The following is a 20,863-nucleotide window of genomic DNA, read 5'->3' as shown; positions in this document are numbered from 1 at the left end:
ATGATTCCTTTAAAATCATAATGGCATTAGTGGCATATTACGATTTAGAATTACATTAGATGGATGTAAAGACGACATTTCTCAATGGGGACTTAGAGGAAAATGTTTACATGGCACAACCGAAAGGTTTTGTCATGGAAGGAAAAGAACGAATGGGATGTCGTCTAAAGGAATCCATTTATGGATTAAAATAAGCTTCAATACAGTGGTACTTGAAGTTTGATCAGACAATAAGGAATTTTGGGTTTAAAGAGAATGTAGAGGATAATTGTGTCTATGCAAAGTTTAAGAATGGAAAGTTTATCTTACTTGTCCTGTATGTGGATGATATCTTACTTGCTAGTAGTGATGTCAGTCTGCTATTGGAGACAAAGAAGTTTTAGTCCTCAAAATTTGATATGAAAGATCTTGGTGAAGCTTCGTTCGTTCTAGGAATCGAGATTCACCGAGATAGAAATAAAGGGGTATTAGGACTGTCACAAAAGGCATACATAGAAAAGATCTTAAAGAAATTCAATATGTACAAATGTAGTCCCTCACCTGCTCCTATAGTCAAGGGTGACAGATATGGAGATTTTCAATGCCCCAGGAATCAGTATGAGATCGATCAAATGAAAACGGTTCCATATGCTTCAGCTGTCGGAAGCTTGCAATATGCTCAAGTATGTACGTGTCCTAACTTGGCATTTGTTACCAGGTTACTTGGTAGATTCTAGAGCAATCCTGGAACATAATACTGGAAATTAGTAAAGAAAGTCTTGTGCTATTTGCAAGGAACGAAAAGCCTCATGATGACGTATAGAAGATCAGATTCACTCCATATAGTGGGATATTCAGATTCTGATTATGCGGGAGATGATAGAAAATCCACGTCTAGATATATATTCACTCTCGCAGGGGGGGCTATTTTATGGAAAAAGCTCAAAGCAAACCGTCACTACATCGTCCACAATGTATGCCAAGTTTGTAGCGTGTTATGAGGAAACATGGTAGATGAACTGGCTAAAGAAGTTCATACCCGGTTTGAAGGTGGTTGATGACATCTATAAACCACTTAAGTTATACTACGATAATAATTCGGCAGTACAGTATGCTCACAACAATAAGTCAAGTGGTGCTGCCAAACACATTGACATAAAGTATTAGGTTGTGAAAGATAAAGTTCGGGATCATGTCATAAGTCTTGAGCATATAAGTACCGAAAAGATGCTCGCGGATCCGCTTATAAAAGGCTTACCACCCAACGTGTTTAGAGAACATGTAGCTGGCGTGGGTTTAAGGGAGAGCCTATAATTCCTGGACAAAAGAAGGTCCAAAGTTAAGTATCTATTTCAGAATAGAGTAGTATGTTGTAGTTGTTAAATCTATCGGCAATTGACCGTGACGATGAAACATGCTCTATGTGCTAATCTGTAATGGAATGAACAAAAGTAAATGATATGAAATTAAAAGATGGTAGGAGATCAAGGGGGAGATTGTTAGATTGATCTCTAATCCCAAACTGGGCCCAACAGCTCAGTTGGGCCTTTGATCAACGCCCTGATCGGGGGCGCCCAGCCCACTATAACTGGAGGGCCCCTGTCACATTGCACAATAAATAGAGGTGGGGGCCGGCGGCTCTGAGTACGAGGTTCGCCTGAGCTACAGTTCTCCATCGAAATCCCTAATCCGATCTAGAGGGGCGCAACTAGTGACGGGAAGCCACCAGTCGCGCGCGCCACCGCATCTGCATCTACACCGAGAGGCTGCTACGTCGTCGGGCTGCCCTGCAACCGCTACTGCACCGCCGCCCTTTGACTCGACACCGCCGCTGGGTTATCGCCGAGCACTGCGATGGCGAGCCCATCTTCATCCAAGGCAGCCGAAGGTTTGCACCCTTCACCTCTCTCTTTCTATCTACTGCTACTACACTAGTAGATGTTTTACCACTCATGGTTTTATTCAATAGCAAATAGACATGCTAGTTTTATGCATAGAGATCCTGCTTAAGTTCTTAACAGTTACATCCTCACTGCTGACCTCGTGTGCCCTTCCCCACTCCGCCGAATCAAGCTTCCTGCTCCTTGTCACAGCAATCCATTTGTAGACAAGTTCATCCTCATCGTCGTCATCATCGGCATCATACTCCACCTCAACAAATTTGATCACCTCACCACAGCCAATGACATCCCTGAAGAATGCTGAGTCACCTTTATGTTGAAGATTGCCCGGCATCGGTTCAGGCATTGGGATATAGTGAAGCCTGGGGTCATCAGAAAGGATATCGCAGAACATGATGCCTCCCCACAAATCGGCCCAGCCCAAGAGTGAACCTTTCAGCGGGATCACCTTGGTTGGTTTGAAGCCTAGAACGTTGAGGTGGTTCTTAGTAACCCATTCAGATGGCTCCACCGGCGCCACCCTCGTTGTCCACGCCCCAGTCCTGGAGGAGAAGACAGTCAAATTGAACATCCCGGAGTCCCAGTAGAGAGCAACCACGGCGAAGTGGTCGGCGCCGCAGCGCACTATCCCGGTGTTGCAGAGGCCCGAGCTGCAGGGCTCGTCGGGATCCGGGATCAGGAGGAGCGAAGGGTGCCTCGGGTGGGCGCGGTAGATGAAGTAGTCGCTGACGCGGCCGCGGTCCAAGCAGACCTCGAAGAGGATGAGGTCGTCCCGGGAGAAGATGACCGCGGGGTTGTGGCTGCTGAACTGGTCGTTCCTGCCGGGGCAGTACACTCGGAGGTGGGAGGCGGCCGGCGGGTCGGCCGCGAAGAGGAACACCTCGATGGGGTTTCCGTCGCTGGTGCACCCCGCGACCGCGACGGCCGCGTTCTGGCGGTCGGAGATGAAGGCGCGCCTCGCGAGGATGATCCAGTCCGGGTAGCTCCGGAAGCTCGGGGGCAAGGTCGCCTTCTCTCTTGGCTTCTTTCATGGCGGCGATCCAGTCGACGTCTCTCATGGCGATCGGTGATAGACGGAGTTGCAACTGGACGGATCAGCTCGTACACACACAATGTTTGGAGCCCATCTGATATGGAATTGTTCGGCTTGTTCGGCGGTTGTACTCTTTTCTCGGAAAACGTTTCTCTGTTGATCTCTGTTGTTAGTTAGTTATTGTCGTTATAGGATAGGATTTATGCGGGCCAATTTTAAGTTTAACTAGGTCTATAAAAAATATAAGTAACATTTGTATCTTTAAATAACTTTGAATTATAAAAATATATTTAGCAATTTATCTGATGATAATAACTATACACCACTAATATTAGTATTTTTTTTATATACTAGCAAACATGCCTATACGTTGCGACGGGAGAAAAAGTAGTATGCAATATTTTGATGTGAAACGAGGACATGAATATGCTATGGGTCCGTTTGGCATAGCTCTAGCTCCGAGATTTGTGCTGGATCTGTAGTTTGTAGGCTAATTAAAGTGATTTCAATATTTTTATTTAATATATTTAATATAAAATATAAATAAAAATAAGTCATGTAACTACACTTAATGTGTCTGCAGCTCTACATCTAGAATTTTGTACGTCTATAGATGACCATCTCTGCCAAACAAGACATATATATCTATTTATGTTTTACTATATCTAAAAAAAATTTTAAAGCTATAATTTATTTTATGGTGACCATAACATGATCATATAAGTTAATATTGACAACAATACCACAAACGTCCTATTAAGTCCGTATTGAATTAGAATACAATTTTGATAGATTTTTTTCTCCCATTGTAAGGCACAAAAGTATTACATGTAAATATATATAGCTTTAATTTTCATACTATTTATGTATTGATAGAATTAAATATCGAGATACGTGACTTTCTTTGAGGATCCATTAAAATATGTAATTTTAATATTTGATTAGATTTGTCGAGATGGTGAGGAGTTAGTTACTGTGTAATTCACTAAAAAAGATTGATCTATCTATTAATGATTATGAATGGAGACCTCTCCTAACTTTCCCTACGACAACCTCATCGAGGATTGCACTGGTATATGTATATTAGATAACAAACTACTCAAGATTTTAGTTTACGGTTTTCTTATTTGGACAATCGGTTAATTCAAGTTCTAACCAGAATAATTTTTTTTGGCATTGAAAATTACATAAAGAACTTAGTGTGGGAATATTTATTTATTATAGAAGGGTTGAGAGTTTAAATACGTATAGTATTGCATTTTTTTATGTTATATATGGAAAAAAGAAGAAGATACTCATCATCAGGAAAAACGGAAAAGATATAAACGAAGAAACGGAAAAGATATAAACGAAGAGAACTTTAAGACCCGTCTCAAATAGGGCGAGCGGCCAAGCGGTAAAAAAACTGAAAAGAAAAAAAAATGGACACCGTCCAAAACACGGTGAGCGTTAAAAAAACAAATAAATTGTCCATCGTGGGTCAGGGCAAGTAGAACCAGGTGATGATTGGGTTGATGCTGGAGACGGACGTGGGGAAAAGCAGTATCCGTTTCGGTTTCGTACTGATCCCGGAGGAGTGTCAGTTGTGCCCAACGGAAAGACTTGAAAATAAGATTTAGGCCCCGTTCGGTTAGCTGATTCCAGGGCCAAGAATCATTCCAGCTTTACGTGCTTATACATATTAAAGTAGCGGTTCCAACTGGATTTTTTCCACGTTATCATTCCCTGATAACCGAACAGGGCCTTAGTGAAAAGTGTTCTTGGTAGCACTAACCCTGCTGTTTCCTGCTTTTAGAAAGGGACTTTCAAATCTATATCTATATCTATCTATCTATATCTATCTATCTATCTATCTATCTATCTATCTATCTATCTATCTATATACATACATATCTATCTATCTACACCTAAAAAATCTCTAGACTAAAAAAAATTGTACCAAATACGTATACTATCTGACCGACCAAATACATACATTATCTGGCCACCGTTCCTCCGCACCACAAATCCAAAGTCGTATCAAATACGTATACTATCCAGCCAAATACGTACACTATCTGGCCGCGCCGAGTCTGAAATCTAAAATCGCGCCCAGTTCTACGGAGTACACGTCGGAGCCAATTCTGCACAGTTAGCGACTTCGCATCCGAAACTATCAGCACTTAGCAGCCTCGTCGGGACGGTCGACAGCCTCACATTATTTATAATTCCAAAGGCACGTACGGGATGGGCTCGTCAGTTTAATCTCTTCTTCTATCTTCTATCTATCTCTACGCCTAAAAAATATGTAAGGTTATCGTCTGCGCCCTGCCCCGCTCCGTTGATCCCGAGCATGAAATACGAAACTGAACTGTGCATGTCCACATACAATACGAAGCAAGACGGAACCATACAAATTAAATATGCAACACCTCACGCATATTGGAAGACTTGTACAACGTACTTGTACATGCTAACATGCAGTACGAAGCGGAGACCGTACCGTGCATGCCCACATGCAAACATCATCAAACGTTGGGATCGACATATATCGGCGCAAACTCGTCGGCAGAAAGCGACAAGAACAAGCGGGCATGGAGGCCGGCGTCCAACCCCGCCAGCAGCTTCATCAAGCCGCCGCTCATCATCTAGCTAACATGCAGTGCCAGCGCGTGCTCCGCAGACAAATAGGCCCTTCGGGCACTTGCCCGGGCGCTTGAGCAGGAGGAGCGCGTGTTCGGTCGGAAATCTTCCGGTCCGGCCGACCGGACTGTAACCACGCGCCGAACAGCTTTCTTCCGCCTAGATGTTTCGGTAATTCTTCCCGTCCGAGCGGCGTTCCCGCGCGTCGACATGCGGCTGGCCCACCAATTCCCGCGCGTTCAACCCAGGTAGGAGTACATTTCTTTCTTTTCTTTTCTTTATTTTTCTTTTTCTCATATTTCTTTTTTGTTTTCTTACGTTGCCTTTTTTATCTTCATTTTATTTTCTATTTCTTTTTTCTTTTACTCTAATTTTTTATTCTATTTTTTGGTGTACACCCATAGGTTGGTATGTTTATATTTCTTTCTTTTCTTTCTTACATTTCTTTTTCCTTTCTTTCTCGTGTGGTTTTTTCCTCTTTTCATTTTTCTTAATCTTTTTGCCTTTTCTATTTCTTTTTTTCTTTTCTTTTCTATTTTTCTGTTGTTTCTTTTTTAATTACTATATGAACTATTTTTGTTTTTAATTTCAAATTTTCATTTCATGTGTTACATAAGATATATAAATCATATAATTTTATTTTCTTTTATATTTTTTACTTTTTTGTACTTCTTTCTTTTTCCTTTTCTCTTTTGTCTTTATATTTTCTATATATTTTTTTATTTTCTATTTTTGATTTTTTATCTTACTTAATTATTTTTTTCTTTCCGTCCGAACGCTTGGACGCGAACCTTCCACCAATGACTTTTCCCGCGCGATGGTTTTTCCCGCGTGATGGTTGTGCGAACGGGAGCCCGCGCGGCCCACATGCACACGATGGTTTTGATTTCCCAACGTAGGTAAGTACGTATGTTTTTTTATTTATTTTTATTTATTCTTTTCTTTTCTTTTCTCTTTTTCTTTTTGTGCTTTATGTTTCATTTATATTTATTTTTTTGTTTTATGTGATTTTTTATTTTTCTTCTTATTTTTCATTTTTATGTTTCTTTTTTTATTTTATTTTCTTTTATTTACTTTTCTTATTATTTTTATTTCCTTTCATCAATTCATTTTTATTTTTTATTTCATGTGATTTTCATTATTCTGTTCATTTTTATAGTATTACTACTTTACTATAATTAATTATTTTATTTGTTTTATTTTATTTTATTTTTATATTGTATTATTTTTGTATTTCTTTCTTCTTTTTCTTTTCTCTTTTGTCTTTATGATTTCTATAGATTTTTTATTTTCTATTTTTCTATTCTACATTGCTTAATTATTTTTATGTTTTTTTATTTTCTATATTCCATGAGATGCTATGTTCATATAATATAGATGTGATGTTCTAAGATGTTTTTTTCATGTTCACTAGATATATAACGTCATGTTCTGTGATATTTTTTGTAAGGGAAAATTGTCTGTTGGACATCCAAAGTGATGGTCATTTGCTGGCGGACATCCACTTTGGAGTATTTTGTCAGAAGACACTCTGATTTGTTGAAATTAGGCTATAGGACACCACGGGCCGGTTTCAACTAGTTAAGGAGAGAGAATAACGGTGAAATGATATTCTTGTCCCTGCCGCTTTCTTCTTTCTCTCTCCATTTCTCTTTTTTCTGTTTCCTGTTCCCGGGCTGACTTTGCTTTGCGCCTCCTGGGTCTGCCTCTGAACCTGCTCCCCCATGCTCCGCCGCACCACCGACGGCCTCGGTCTGTAGCCGCACGCGTCCGCCCGCAGGTCGTGCGCCCGTCTGCAGCCGCCCCACCGGTCAGCAGGTCGCCCGTGTCTGCAGCGGCTGGTCGCGTCCGTCCACGCGTAGGTCGCATGCCCGCTCGCACGCTCGTAGGACATCGTCGTACTCTGGCCAAGCCCTGCCATAGCCGCGAGCTTGGAGCTCGCCGGTGCCTGGCCTGTGAGTAGCAGCAGCGCACGCAGCAATGGAGACGCAGCGCTGAAGGTAGGCCCGAGCTCGTCCTAGATGCAGAGGTAGTCGACCTCATCTAGCGCGTCATCGACGCTGTAGGCCAGGCCTCGGAGCTCCTACAGCAGCTCCGCTAGGGCCGGGTTCTGGATGTCCTCCCGACCACGGGCGTTGTTGAGCATGCCCTGCGCGTACAACAGCTCCATCCTGAGGGCGCGGATGTTGGTGCCGAGCTCGGAGCTGGCTACTCATGCCTCCAGCACCTCGCCGGCGGCAGGGCCTAGTGCCTTGCCGACCACCCAGCGCGCCGCCTCGATGCTGACCTCCATCCTCTCATCCACGCCGAACACGATGGATCTTTAAGGTCGCTGGATGGTGTAGGAACATGAAACATTCGAGTCTAAGCATCAGCGGTCATTGAGATCGACATTGAGTTTAAGCGCCGGCCGCTGTCTCCGCTACCTGCTACGCGCCGCCACTACTCAGGCCCAGTTGCTCACGCCACCACTGCTACCCATGTCTGCTTGCCTGCCTGCTTGTCCTACGTGGCTATGACGCGACCGAGCACTAGCACGCGTGCCCACACGTGCCTAGCCACGAACACCGCAGTGCTCCTATCGCCGGCAGTAGTAGCGAGAGCGGCTGCTCGCACGTGGTGCTCATGGTCACGGCAGAGGCTCACCAGCTCGCCCTCAAGCCCGCATGGCCACGGCTGCGGTAGCTCGCCAGCTCATCCATGCGCCTACGTGGCCAGGGCTGGTCGACGACGGTGGCTGCTGCTCAGTAATGGAAGAAGAGAAGAGGAGAAAAGAAGATGGCAGGTGGGGCTCGCGCGTCAGTGAGAGGGAGAGGGACAGACCCAACTGTGGCTCAAGGGCACCGGATGTCCAGAACGAAATTTTCTCTCTCCTCAACCGGCTGCAACCGGTCTACGGTGTCCTACGGCCTAATTTCACCAAAACCAGAGTGTCTTCTGGCAAAATACTCCAAAGTGGATGTCCGCTAGCAAAGGATCATCACTTTGGATGTCCAACAGATAATTGTCCCTTTTTGTAATGTTTATATTGTATACATACGATGTTCTATGATTCTTTTTATGTTCATGTGTTATACATGTGATGTTCTATGAATGTTTTCTGTGATGTTATATTATGTATTTTGTAATGTTCACGTAGTATATATTGATTGCTCTATGGTGTATTTTGTGATGTTCATATAATATACATATGATGTTCTATGATGTATTTTGTGATGTTCACGTCGTAAACATATGGTGTTCTTGCTTTAGTTTTTTTATTTTCTTTTCTTATTTAAGTTATTTATTTACTTTTTTTACATATTTAGCATTTGTTATTTATGTTTACATTTCTATTTCTATTATTTTAATATATTTAATTACTCTAATAATTTTATCTTTTGTTTTTTTCTAGACACACGTGATATTCGCGTAGTATACATGTGATGTTCTATGATATATTTTGTGATGTTCTACGATTTATTTTGTCATGTTCACATATTATATATGTGATGTTTTATGATGTATTTTGTGAGGTCTATGCAGTATGCATGTGATGTTCATGTAGTATATATGTGATTTTCTATGATATAATTTTGTGATGTTCACGTAGTATACACGTGATGTTCTATAATGCATTCTATGTGTTCATGTAGTATATATGTGATGTTCATATATTATACATGTGATGTCTACTATGTATTTTGTGATGTCCGTGCAATATACATTTGATGTTCACGTAGTATATATGTGATGTTCTATGATTTATTTGTGATGTATGATATTCACGTAGTAACGTGTCAGGTTATATATGTGATGTTCACTTACTAGTATACATGTGATGTTCTATGACGTGTATATATATATAGTATATTGTGGATTATTTAAATGTAGTGTTCTATTTAGTATTCATGAGATGTTCTGTGATATATTTTAAGTTGTTCAATAGTATCTATGTGATGTTATCTTTTATTTTTTTATTTAGTGGGCTTGTTTTCCTTTATTTTTGTTCAACTTTTTTATCAATTTTATTTTCTACTTAAGTAGTCTATTATATTTCTATATTATTCATAGCATTTTTAATTTATTTTTTATTACAAATTTTTATTCTTCTTTATTTTACTCCAATTCATTCTTTTTCTTTTTTATGTTTTTATTTTCTATATTCGATGATATACATGTGATATTTATATTTTATATTTAGTATATACGTGATGACTTTTGATTATTATATTTTTTCATTCTTTCCTTTATATTTTTATTTTGTTTCCTTTTATTACATAGTGTTCTTCATATTCCATGGGCTATATTTGATTACTAGAACAAAACATCTAAGTGATCTAGTGGTGGGTAATGATTTTCACATGGCAAGGTCTTAGGTTTGACCCCTCCTACGTATAATTTTTCCTACGTATATTCCTTCTGCTTATATTTTTTTGTTGGGCCAGAGCGTGCAAACGTGGAAGTGCAAAGATGAGCTAGGCTAGAGCGAACGGGATGGCCTAGATCGTCGCAAGCCTTGCTGGACCAGAAGCGCGCTAGCGGCCGTAAGTGCGCGCGTCGTGAAAAAAACTAAAGGTGGTCGGCAGATGGTTTCCTTCCACTAGGTCGAACGCTAGGCCCCCCTAAACTGGCACCTCAGTTTTGCTCTAGATTTTATTATTTTTTTATTTATGTTGTGGTATTTATTTATAACTCCACCTATGTTGTCTCAATATAGCAGGTCCCAAGCTCTGATAAAGGAGGAGGGTTGTGATAGGCGTGGCGAGCCAATATTAAATCTAGCCATTCTAATAGAGATGAAACCCGAAAGAAAACCGTTGGGGCGTAACCCTCTTAGCGACGTGCCATATCGGAACCCAGGTATGGTGTTAAATAGGCAAGGGCCAGATCGGCACCCCCTTGGTGATGCGTCGCGTCGCGATCTAGGCATGGTGTCAAGTGAGCAAGGATCGGGTCGTCGCTTCCTTAGTGGCACGCTACATCGGTGCCCGGATATAGTGAAAAATAAGCAAGGGTCTTCATATCTGAGTCAACGGGTGCGAAGGGTAAGAAAGCTAGTCGAACCAATTAGAATCCGTTTAGTTAGTTGGAATATAGGGTCGCTTACAGATAAGTTAAGAGAATTAGTTGATACCGCGACTAGGAGGCGTGTAAATATATTATGCGTTCAAGAGACTAAATGAAAGAGTCAAAAAGCGAAGGAGGTGGACAATACAGGTTTTAAACTTTGGTACACAGGGACAGTCGTGAATAGAAATGAAGTAAGAGTTTTGATTGATAAGAGCCTCAAGAATGGTGTGGTGGGAGTGAGAAGGCAAGGAGATAGGATTATCTTAGTCAAGCTTGTCGTTGATGATATGGTCTTGAACATAATTAGTGCGTATACCCCCCAAGTAGGCATCGACGAGAGTGCTAAGAGATAGTTCTGAGAAGACTTAGATGGCCTAATTAGAGCTGTACCTAGTAGTGAGAAGCTTTTTATAGGAGGAGATCTTAATAGGTATGTAGGTACTACAAGCGCAGATTTCGATGCAGTTTATGAAGGTTTTGGGTATGGTAGTAGGAATCAGGAAGGGGAGAAAGTTCTGGATTTCGTAGTAGCTTTTGACCTGATGATAGCCAACACTTTCTTTAGAAAGAGATAATCTCATCTAGTGATCTTCAGTAGCGGACAACACTCTAGCCAGATTGACTTTGTCCTCGCAAGAAGAAAGGACAAATGAGCTTGCTTGGGTTACAAGGTGATACCAGGAGAGTGTGATGTTTCTCAACATAAGCTTTTGGTGGTAGACTTTCATTTTTAGGTATGTGCCCGTAGGGATAAATAAGCTAAGATTGAAAGAACAAAATGGTGGAAACTAAAAGGGGAGACATCAGAGGTATTTAGGGAAAGAGTTATCAAATAGGGATCTTGGAAGGAAGAAGAGGACATAAACAACATATAGGAGAAGATGGCAACCAATATTTAGAAGGTACCCTCAGAGGTGTGTGGAGTAACCAAAGGAAGTGGAGGCGAGGCTAAAGATACTTGGTGGTGGAACGAGGAAGTCCAAAGGGCTATTAAGGAGAAGAAAGAATGCTATAGACACTTGTACCATGATAGGAGTGTGGACAACATAGAGAAGTACAAGGTGGCAAAGAAGACTGCAAAGCGAGCTATAAGTGTGGCAAAGAGTAGAGTGTATGAGAATCTTTACCAACATTTGAGTACGAAGGAAGGAGAGAAGGACATTTATAAGATGGCTAGGGTTCGTGAGAGAAAGACAAGGGACTTCAACCAAGTTAAGTGCATTAAGGATGAAAGGGAGCATCTCTTGGTGAAGGAGGATGAGATCGGACATCGATGGCAAGAGTATTTTGACAAATTGTTCAATGGTGAGAATACGGATATAACCTTTCAGTTGGATGACACTTCTGATGACACCAAAAGGCACTTTGTGCGGAGAATCCAAGAATCTGAGGTTAGAGAGGCGTTGAAAAGGATGAAAGGAGGTAAGGCGATAGAACCGGATGGTATCCCAATCGAGGTGTGGAGATGCCTCGGGGACATAGATATAGTATGGCTAACTAAGCTGTTCAACCATATTTTTTGATCGAACAAGATGTCTGACGAGTGGAGGAGAAGTATATTGGTACCAATCTACAAGAATAAAGGAGATATTCAAAGGTGTACTATTACCGGAGAATTAAGTTGATGAGCCATACTATGAAGCTATGGGAGAGAGTTATCGAGCATCGCTTGAGAGCAATAACGCGGATCTCTATGAACCAATTTGGTTTCATGCCCGGAAGGTGAACCATGGAAGCCATTTTCTTAATAAGACAAGTTATAGAACGATATAGGGAGAAGAAGAAGGATCTACAAATGGTTTTTATTGACTTGAAGAAGGCTTATGATAAAATATCAAGGAATATTATGTCGTGGGCTTTGGACAAACATAAAGTCCCAATGAAGTACGTCGGGCTCATTAAGGACATGTACAACAATGTTGTGACTAGTGTTCGAACAAGTGATGAAGACATGGATGACTTTCTGATTAGGATATGACTATATCAAGGGTCAGCTTTGAGCCCTTATCTATTTGCCTTAGTGATGGATGAGGTCACAAAGGATATACAAAGGGACATCTCTTGGTGTATGCTTTTCACAGACGATGTAGTGCTAGTTGATGAAAGCCAGACAGGAGTGAATCAGAAACTGAAGTTATGGTGGGAGACTTTAGAGTCCAAAGGTTTTAGACTCAGTAGAACTAAAACTGAGTATATGAGATGCGACTTCGGCACTACTACTCGGGAGGAGGAAGATATTAGTTTGGAAGGTCAAGTAGTGCCTAGAAATGATACCTTTCAATATTTAGGATTAATGCTACAAAGAGACAGGGATATTGATAAAGATGTTAGCCATAGAAACAAAGTAGGGTGGATGAAGTGGAGAATGTTAGCCTATGAAAAGACGACATGTTCAACAGATAAGTGTCGCGGAAATGCGTATGTTGCGTTGGATTTGTGGTCATACAAAAAGGGATTGAGTTCAGAACGATGATATACGTGATAGATTAGGGGTAGCACCAATTGAAGAAAAGCTTGTCCAACACCGGTTGAGATGGTTTGGACATATCCAACGGAGACCTCCAGAGGCACCGGTGCATAGTAGAATTCTAAGCCAGGATAGTAACATGATGAGAGACAGAGGAAGACCAAAGTTGACTTAGGTAGAGGCAATAAAAGGAGACTTGAAAGAATAAAATATATCCAAAGACTTAGCCTTAGATAAGAGTGCTTGGAAAATAGCTATTCACGTGCCTGAACCTTGATGGCTGCTGGATTTTCAACTCTAGCCTACCCCAACTTGTTTGAGACTTAAATGCTTTGTTATTGTTGTTATTGTTGTGTTATTTATTTATCTACTGTTTATATATGTTTCATAGTTTTTGTTATTATTTTTATTTTTACGGATGTTGTAATACCAATTGCATGAACCTGTAACTAAAATACAACATTTTTTTATGAAGACGGAGCATTGTTTTCTGAACCTAGAATATTGCCTATAATCAGTAAATAAAAGAAAACGTTCTATCTTCATAAGATAAATATTCGGTCCTAAAATTTCATCTAAATATATCCATATGAGATCTCGTTTTGAAAGATTTATTGCAAGAAACACCATGGTGTGATTGGAATTTAATTTAGATGCTTGGTTTAACAACTATAGCTTTTTTAAGTATCAAAAGTCTTGGTATTAACGCTGATGTCAGCAGCATGTGATGTGCATGTATCAAAATATCAGAAGAAACAGTCCATTTAGGTCAGCTTGTGATCCAAGCGTGCAGCCTTCGAGTGCTGGGCCTTGAAAAATATTATTGCCTGTCGATTGCTCCAGTCTGGCCGAACGATGCAGCCTTGTTTCCGTCCCGCACTCCGCGCGCGCCAAAAATCATCGGCGGGAGGTTTCGGTCCGGCAGATCGGACCTTAACAGTCCCCGTGTTCGGTGGCGCAGCGGTCATCGTCGCGATGAGCTCCACGAGCACTCGAAGGAGGGACTTGAATCATCTGCTCCCGTGCGTCGTCGCCCTGCGCCATCCATCAGAAACCTTCCTTTGCGCGATTTTAGGTCGCCTCGCTACTGGCATCCGGCTACGGAACGGGCCACCATACGGTACGCGCTTCTTTTTTTTTATGATAACAGTAAAAAATACGTTCATAATTACATTATCTTGGCACTGTTTTTTCCGTGCAATGGACGAGCATTTATCTAGTACACCTAAAAAGGACAGTAAAATCATCATCTACCCCGGTGATACCAAATCTCAAACCCTCCTCACGCGTACATGTCTGATATGAATTTTTCTTCACTCAGAGCTCGCGTATCCGCGTCCTACCTGGTTCTGAATCCATGTGGCCATATCTGACACAAAGTCCTAGGAGCTCAGTGTCCACATCCTACGTGGTTTTAATACGAAGACCGGATCCACGTGTCCATATCATCCTACGTGGTTTTAATACAAAGACCGGATCCAGTGTCCATATCTAATACAAAGTCCTCGGTGCTCACGTGTCTTTAATAAAAAAAAATCTAGCCCCTGTACATCGTATAGGCATATATCTAGTATTCCATAATTTAAACAGAGTCAGCTACGGCTACTCAGACAAGCTATACACATGGAAATCAGGAAAGTGACGGTACGCTTGAACTTATCAGCCCTATTCGCTCAAACTTATCGGCCCTGCTTATTAGTCATGATACAATATTTTTCTCTTACAATAAAACAACATCAGCCAGCTTATCAGCCGAGTCGAACAGGGCTGAGTAAAATCTCATCTTTTGAACTACTCCAAAACCTGCGCTTTTTGCAGTACGTTCGTCTATATTACAAAATTACAAAATGTGAAGGATGACAAAGGGTACAAGCAGTAACAGATTTGAGATTTCCAACAAATACGTAATGCAGCTTTATCGAGCTTTCCAGGGGAAAAAATATTCAAGCTACCTGCACGTTAACTAATGATGTCATTTGGTGTAAGAAAAAAAAATCGTGTGAAAAGTCTCCATTGGTTCTTCCTTTAGACCACAGTAGTCCTCTCGTAAGGAACAGCAGTTGGGCTCACATATCTGAGACAGACCAAAGATAGGCTTCTTGCTCCATTGCTTGCTTCTCGTTCTTCAGCTTGAACATGTCCTTCTCAAATCCTGGAGACAAAAAATGGAGGTGAAATTATAACCAGCTACCAGATTTACAAACTGTCCAGAAGGATAAAAATTTTGAAAGCACACAACAAGCAAGATATGCCCTGCAAACTGATAGCAAGTATTTTCAGAGTTTATCTTATGCTTCCCAACCATGTTCATCCAGACATTTCTTGCTTGAAATTTAATATTCTGCCAACAATTGTAAACGGGCTCTCAGGTTACTCTACCCAATGAAATTCGCACTAATGAGAATGCACAGTGTTAAGCTCGAAACCACATTTCTTATATGGACACATGGCTAGATGGCATATTCTGCCAAGCTCAGAAAAACCCAGTGGATATACAATTATACAAGCTAGTTGATATGAAAATGAACAAACTGATTAATTGCGTGAGGAAACAGAAACCAGGCACATGACTATTAGTTGTTGGGCAGGTTAAAACGATGAGCTTTCTCCTTTTGTCACAGACAAGTGACTAATCCATATTAGCCCTGTTCGCAGTTTGGTGCGAAACTGCTCAACCTGCAGAACCAGTCCAGAGTCCAGACCAAACCATATGTACAGTTTCGTAAGGGTTTGCCTGGTTTGCAAGTGAACCAACGAAACCATGCCCTCCATCTCTGAACACACAATGATCGCCGAAGCACAAACTGGGAGGAATTAATGAAGGCCTATAGAGGATCAAAACAACGTGGGAAGGAGTTTGCTAACTACTTGCGATGCCATAGTGAGGAAAGGGGCATCGCAGCAAAGTGCAGGAACAAGAAGCGAAGCCTTTTGAACTCATTAATTGCAGCTGATTTTCTGCGGTGTCGACCAGAAATTGGTGATGACCAGTGTTCAAGCCCAGCCAGAGCGCGAAGCCACCACACGCACAGAGAAGCCAACAGTGACCTCTGGGACAGTCAGCATCGTGTGACAGCCCGTGCATGTGCTCGAGGAAGGAGACGACTGGGCTTAAACTGTTAAACCCGCAAAACCAACCGTCTAACCCGGCAACAAACGGTTTGATCGGCGCTGGTCCCCAAAACCAGCTTAAACCATGGTTGAACAGGCCTAATCTATATATGCAACCAAATACACTACAATCTCTTAAAAGAAACATCATGCAAAATCTCCACAGAAGCACAACGTGAATCCTAAACTACTGTGATACAAGCCTGCATATACACATGGTAGTGATATTCAAACCCCAGTAATCTTCTTTTACCACTCACATGCTGCATGAGGCTATAAGATAAAGTTGATAGTGACATTGCAAGGAACGTACCATTACTGCGATCCACGCCGTCCCAATGACGACCAGGTTTTATGCCATAGCGGTTTGGAGGAGCATCCACTCCACGTTTCAGCCAGCTGTGAGGAGGTACATTTTGGGGTACTATGAAGCCAGATTCTTTCATCTTTTCATCATCTCCCAAGTCTTCCAAAATAAATTCTGGATCTTTCCGCTGCAATGCATTAGCACACATATCAGCCATTATCCACAAACAAATAGACGAAGTGTTGACAGATTGAACCAAGCCACTCAAAATCAAATACTGCAGCAGTGCAGTTACCTTGACTAGATGAGCCATAGGATCACCCCATCGGATTCTTTCTTTTAGCATATTGTCAAGCTCAGGGTCATCCCTGCAAGCAGAAAAAGTTCAACATCAAATACACGCAAGAGAAGGTTAGACAGATTCACATTCAATTGGACAAAGAGTAGAGGAAAGAAAAATAGGCACCATATCCTAAGTACCTTGTTCGAGCAAAAGGTTTTTTCTTCTCAGCTTCAATCTCTTTTAATCTAGCCTCAGCTTCTCGTTTCTGAACCAACCCTTTACCCCATTCTATATGTATTTCCTGCCAATAAGTACAACATGGGCCATTAGCTAAAAGGAGCTTTTGGACAGATAGTTACAATACAAGTACCAGAGAGGGTAAATTTGCAGTTATAAGCCTTCAATCTGTTTTGACTGTTAACACTAATAGGTACTATAAGTGTGGGTAGCTGTTGACAATAAGCTAATTGGTCAGTAATTTGGTGTCCTGTTGATTGTTGTACATCCTACTCATATGAAAGTTGACCATTTGGTGCTTAGAGAAAATTCCACTTCACGACACAGGCAGAAAGAAAGAAGTTTCATGACATACTTATTAATTGATTTTCAGGAAAAAAAAACAAGAACTATGTCCTAATTTACACAATGTCAGGGTTCAAGATAAATAAATTGCAGAAGAAGTTGTTTCCAATCTATAAACTGAGCCATATTTGCGAATTGCAATTCAACTAACTACAGAATATTTCAGAGGAGAGAGGACAAGAAACATAAGACTAGAAAATAGAAAATCAAGAAGAATATCTCTATCTACCTTTGGCTTCTCAGGTTCCTTTGCCTTGCGCATTTCTTCTTCACTTATCCGTCTTCCTGGAAAACAACAAAACAATGGTAGCATAAGAAACTAGAATGATTATATGGGTAAACAGCCAATACAAGCTGTACAATGTGCATAATGCATTCATCCTACCTTCCTTATCTCTGAATACTGCTTTTGCCCCTTTCCCAACCAGCGAAGGATCCTGTGACGCAAACCTAATAACAAAATGACAAATAAATATATTACAAATCTAAATCAATGGGCAAGCATCTCTGTTCCAAGATGTGAAGTTGTCACTCACTTAACCATCTCAGCCTCCTTAATCTTTCTTATGTCCTCTTTAACTTCCTCTGCTGTCATCAGTCCAGCTTTCCTCACCTGTTTTAAGGCTCCTTCCTTTTTACTCTTCCTTGAGGGAGAAATGTCTCTCTTCTTACGTGGAGATAACTCATCTGATGCAGATTTGCGACTTTGCCCCAAATTATTTCTTCTTGGGGGTGACAAATCATCATCAGGGTCCTGGTGCTGGTCCTGGTGCTTCCTCCTCCGTGGTGGTGAGATGTCTTCGGGCTCCTCTGAGTCATGCCGTGTCCGTCGCCGAGGTGGAGAAATGTCTTCAGACTCCATCGAATCATGTCTCACACGCCTCCTTGGTGGCGAGATGTCCTGGGGCTCCTCTGAATCATGTCTCGTGCGCCTCCTGGGTGGCGAGGTATCCTGGGGTTCCTCAGAGATATGACGAGCACCCTTCCTTGGCGGCGAAGGGTCTTTTTTCCACCTAGACTTCCGTGGTGGTGACATATCATCCTGGTCCCCTGCACCACTGCCCTTTGGTGATGGCGTGTCCTGGCGCCTCCGCCTCTGCCTCGGTGGTGAAAAATCCTTGCCAGCAGCATCACCCTGCACAGGCGAGGGCGTGTCACGCCGCTGCCTCCGCCGCACAGGAGAAAGGTCCTCCCTCGTAGCACCTCTCCGCTCTGGCGACGGCGTGTCGTTCCTGCGCTGGCAGGTGGACCCACCGCCCTGCTCCTCCGGGGCGGCCACGGTAACCCACCCGCTGCCGTCCTCGGCAATAGCATTGTATGGCCTCGCCGTGCGTATTGCCTCCAGGCGACGCATCCGCTTGACCTCGATATCCTCGTCAACCAGAGGCTTCTCGTCACCTGCAACCACGAGAGCGACCGCAATTCAGAAATCTCACCACCAATCCATCCAGAACTCGCGCTACGATTTAGGGTTTCGGGGGTTCAAGAGGGCAACGCACCTGACGACGCGGGCTCCTCGTCCACCTGCACGGGCTTCTGCCACACGGGGTCCTCGTCGACGATGAGCACCCCGCCTCCGCCGGCGGCTGGCTTGGGCTTCTTCTTCGTCTTCTTCTTCGCCTTCTTCTGGTCGCCGTCAGCGCCCGGGCCCAACTGGTACCTCTTGAGGTACTCCTTCATGGAGAGCCCCGCCGCGGGCGCGGAGGCGGACGAAGGCGGCGGCTGCCTCGCTGCCATGGCTGACTGTCCCCTCCTGGCGATGCGGTGCCGGATCCCCAATCAGCTGAGACCTGACCCCCCGTCGGAAGAGGTTCCAACTTAGAAGAGCAGCCGGCGGTAGCCTGCCGCCTGCTCCGCCGAGTTGCCCAAGCAGCCGGGCGTGTCGCACCACGCAAGTTCCTCGCGGCCGCAGCGCCGGCGGCGACCGACCGGTGCCCCTCGGGGTCGGTCGGAGAGATTCGAGAGGCAGAGCGCGTGTTGCCTCTTCGACCTGGGCTGGGCTGGGCCGGCTTTGTAAAGTTGGAGAAGGTAAGGAGGTAAGGTCGGTTGGAATGGAGGGAAAGGAAGAAAAAATATGGGCCCGACCGGTGAGGGATTGTAGACTTTTCATGTTTTCGGCCCATAACTAACCCCGGTATACACAAACATTTGGGCCGGCACAAGATCAGATCAAACCGAGCCGTGGAGTTTTCTTATTTCTTTATTTGTTAATACACTTTCGTTTCATACAAATCTTTTTTTTAAGGTGAATCCACAAATATTTTTTCAAAAAAAATAACGCTCTATTGTACCATTTGACGAGTTGGCACAAAATATGTCTAACCCAAAGTAAACGAGACTTGTCTTTAGTCACTATTTACAATGATATATTTCATGATATATCTAATGGGATTAATTTGTTTTATAGCTACCGATGTTTTTTCAATAAATTTGGCTAAACTTAAAAATTTGACTTAGAAAATTCAGAAGTTGATTTTTTTGGAAAGAGTAAAATTATGTACTTCAAACGGTATTTAGCTTCAGCTATGTACAAGTCAAACTTAGTTAGCGATTTTTTTTAAAAAAATATTAATATTTACGAGATCAAATAATTCTATTATGAGCACATGTCCCATAGAGAATTCATGCACTAATTGGTATTGTACTTTAAACAAAGTTAAAACAAGTTGTAATTCATAACTAAGGAAGTGTAGTACCGAGAAGGCGATTTCTCGATAGAATCGTGCGATGAAAACGCAAAAAACTTGTAAACCCAAGGCATTTGTTTATATATGGCACCGCTATGAAAATTGTATTTAATAAGTATACTAAAAAATTAAAAATTTCTATAATTTCAGCGTGCTCCGGAACAACTTTGTTGTGGCTTGCGCTGCAGCAGCGGGTTGCGGAGCCGAATATAGCAATTTAACGTAGGGCCTGTTCGGCTGGTATTAAAGTCGGCTGAAGCTATTTTATTGTGAAAAAAAAATACTGTAGATTCTAGCTGATAAGTTAAGCGAATAGGCCCGTAGCATATAGCAGGTAGCATACTAGCTTGCAGCCGGAACACCGGTAGAAAATCACTGCCGAGCAGGCCGTTTCGGTCCCGTGCCCCCGTGGAGTTTGGGCCATGTTTAGTTCCATCGAAATCCAAACTTTGACACTATGCAAAAAGAAGATTCTCCATCACATCAAACTTGTGGTACATGTATGGAGTACTAAATATTGACGAAATCAAAAACTAATTGCACAGTTTGGTTGTACTTTGTGAGACGAACGTTTTAAACCTAATTAATCAACGATTGGACAATTATTACTAAATATAAACGAAATACTACATTGTGCTACAGTGCTATCTGCTTTCCGGCGACGTCGATTCCGCAGGCAACTGAACGCGGCCTTGGCCAGAGCAGATGCCGTGCACGACTCGCCCCTGCGCGGCCAACACCAAGGAGTACACTACACGAGCACACGTGGACTGTGGACTGTGGTGCCCCGGTGCAGAACCGGGATTCCATCCAATCCCATCTCCGCTGCTCGGCGAAAG

At 42.5% G+C, this 20,863-nt stretch overlaps 2 protein-coding genes across 2 annotated transcripts; both read right to left on the bottom strand.

Moving 5' to 3' along the window:
* Window positions 1-1,941: 1,941 nt before the first annotated feature.
* Window positions 1,942-7,456, bottom strand: LOC136523332 (uncharacterized). Its single transcript, XM_066517050.1, has 2 exons — window positions 7,217-7,456; window positions 1,942-2,904 (listed from the first exon to the last, which is right to left on the bottom strand). Exons 1-2 carry the CDS (start codon window positions 7,454-7,456, stop codon window positions 1,942-1,944), a joined length of 1,203 nt encoding a protein of 400 aa, XP_066373147.1.
* Window positions 7,457-14,833: 7,377 nt separating this feature from the next.
* LOC136520383 (uncharacterized) lies at window positions 14,834-19,327 on the bottom strand. Its single transcript, XM_066513886.1, has 8 exons — window positions 18,837-19,327; window positions 17,874-18,735; window positions 17,723-17,787; window positions 17,567-17,622; window positions 16,953-17,056; window positions 16,768-16,840; window positions 16,479-16,659; window positions 14,834-15,206 (listed from the first exon to the last, which is right to left on the bottom strand). The coding sequence occupies exons 1-8, from the start codon at window positions 19,072-19,074 to the stop codon at window positions 15,121-15,123; spliced, it is 1,665 nt and encodes a 554-aa protein (XP_066369983.1). The 5' UTR covers window positions 19,075-19,327; the 3' UTR covers window positions 14,834-15,120.
* Window positions 19,328-20,863: the final 1,536 nt, after the last annotated feature.

The sequence above is a fragment of the Miscanthus floridulus genome, chromosome 18 (assembly GCF_019320115.1).
Source record: "Miscanthus floridulus cultivar M001 chromosome 18, ASM1932011v1, whole genome shotgun sequence".
In the NCBI taxonomy this organism is placed as follows: Eukaryota; Viridiplantae; Streptophyta; class Magnoliopsida; order Poales; family Poaceae; genus Miscanthus; species Miscanthus floridulus.
Note: the sequence above shows the minus strand (reverse complement) of the source record. Positions and strands in the feature narration are given on the sequence as shown.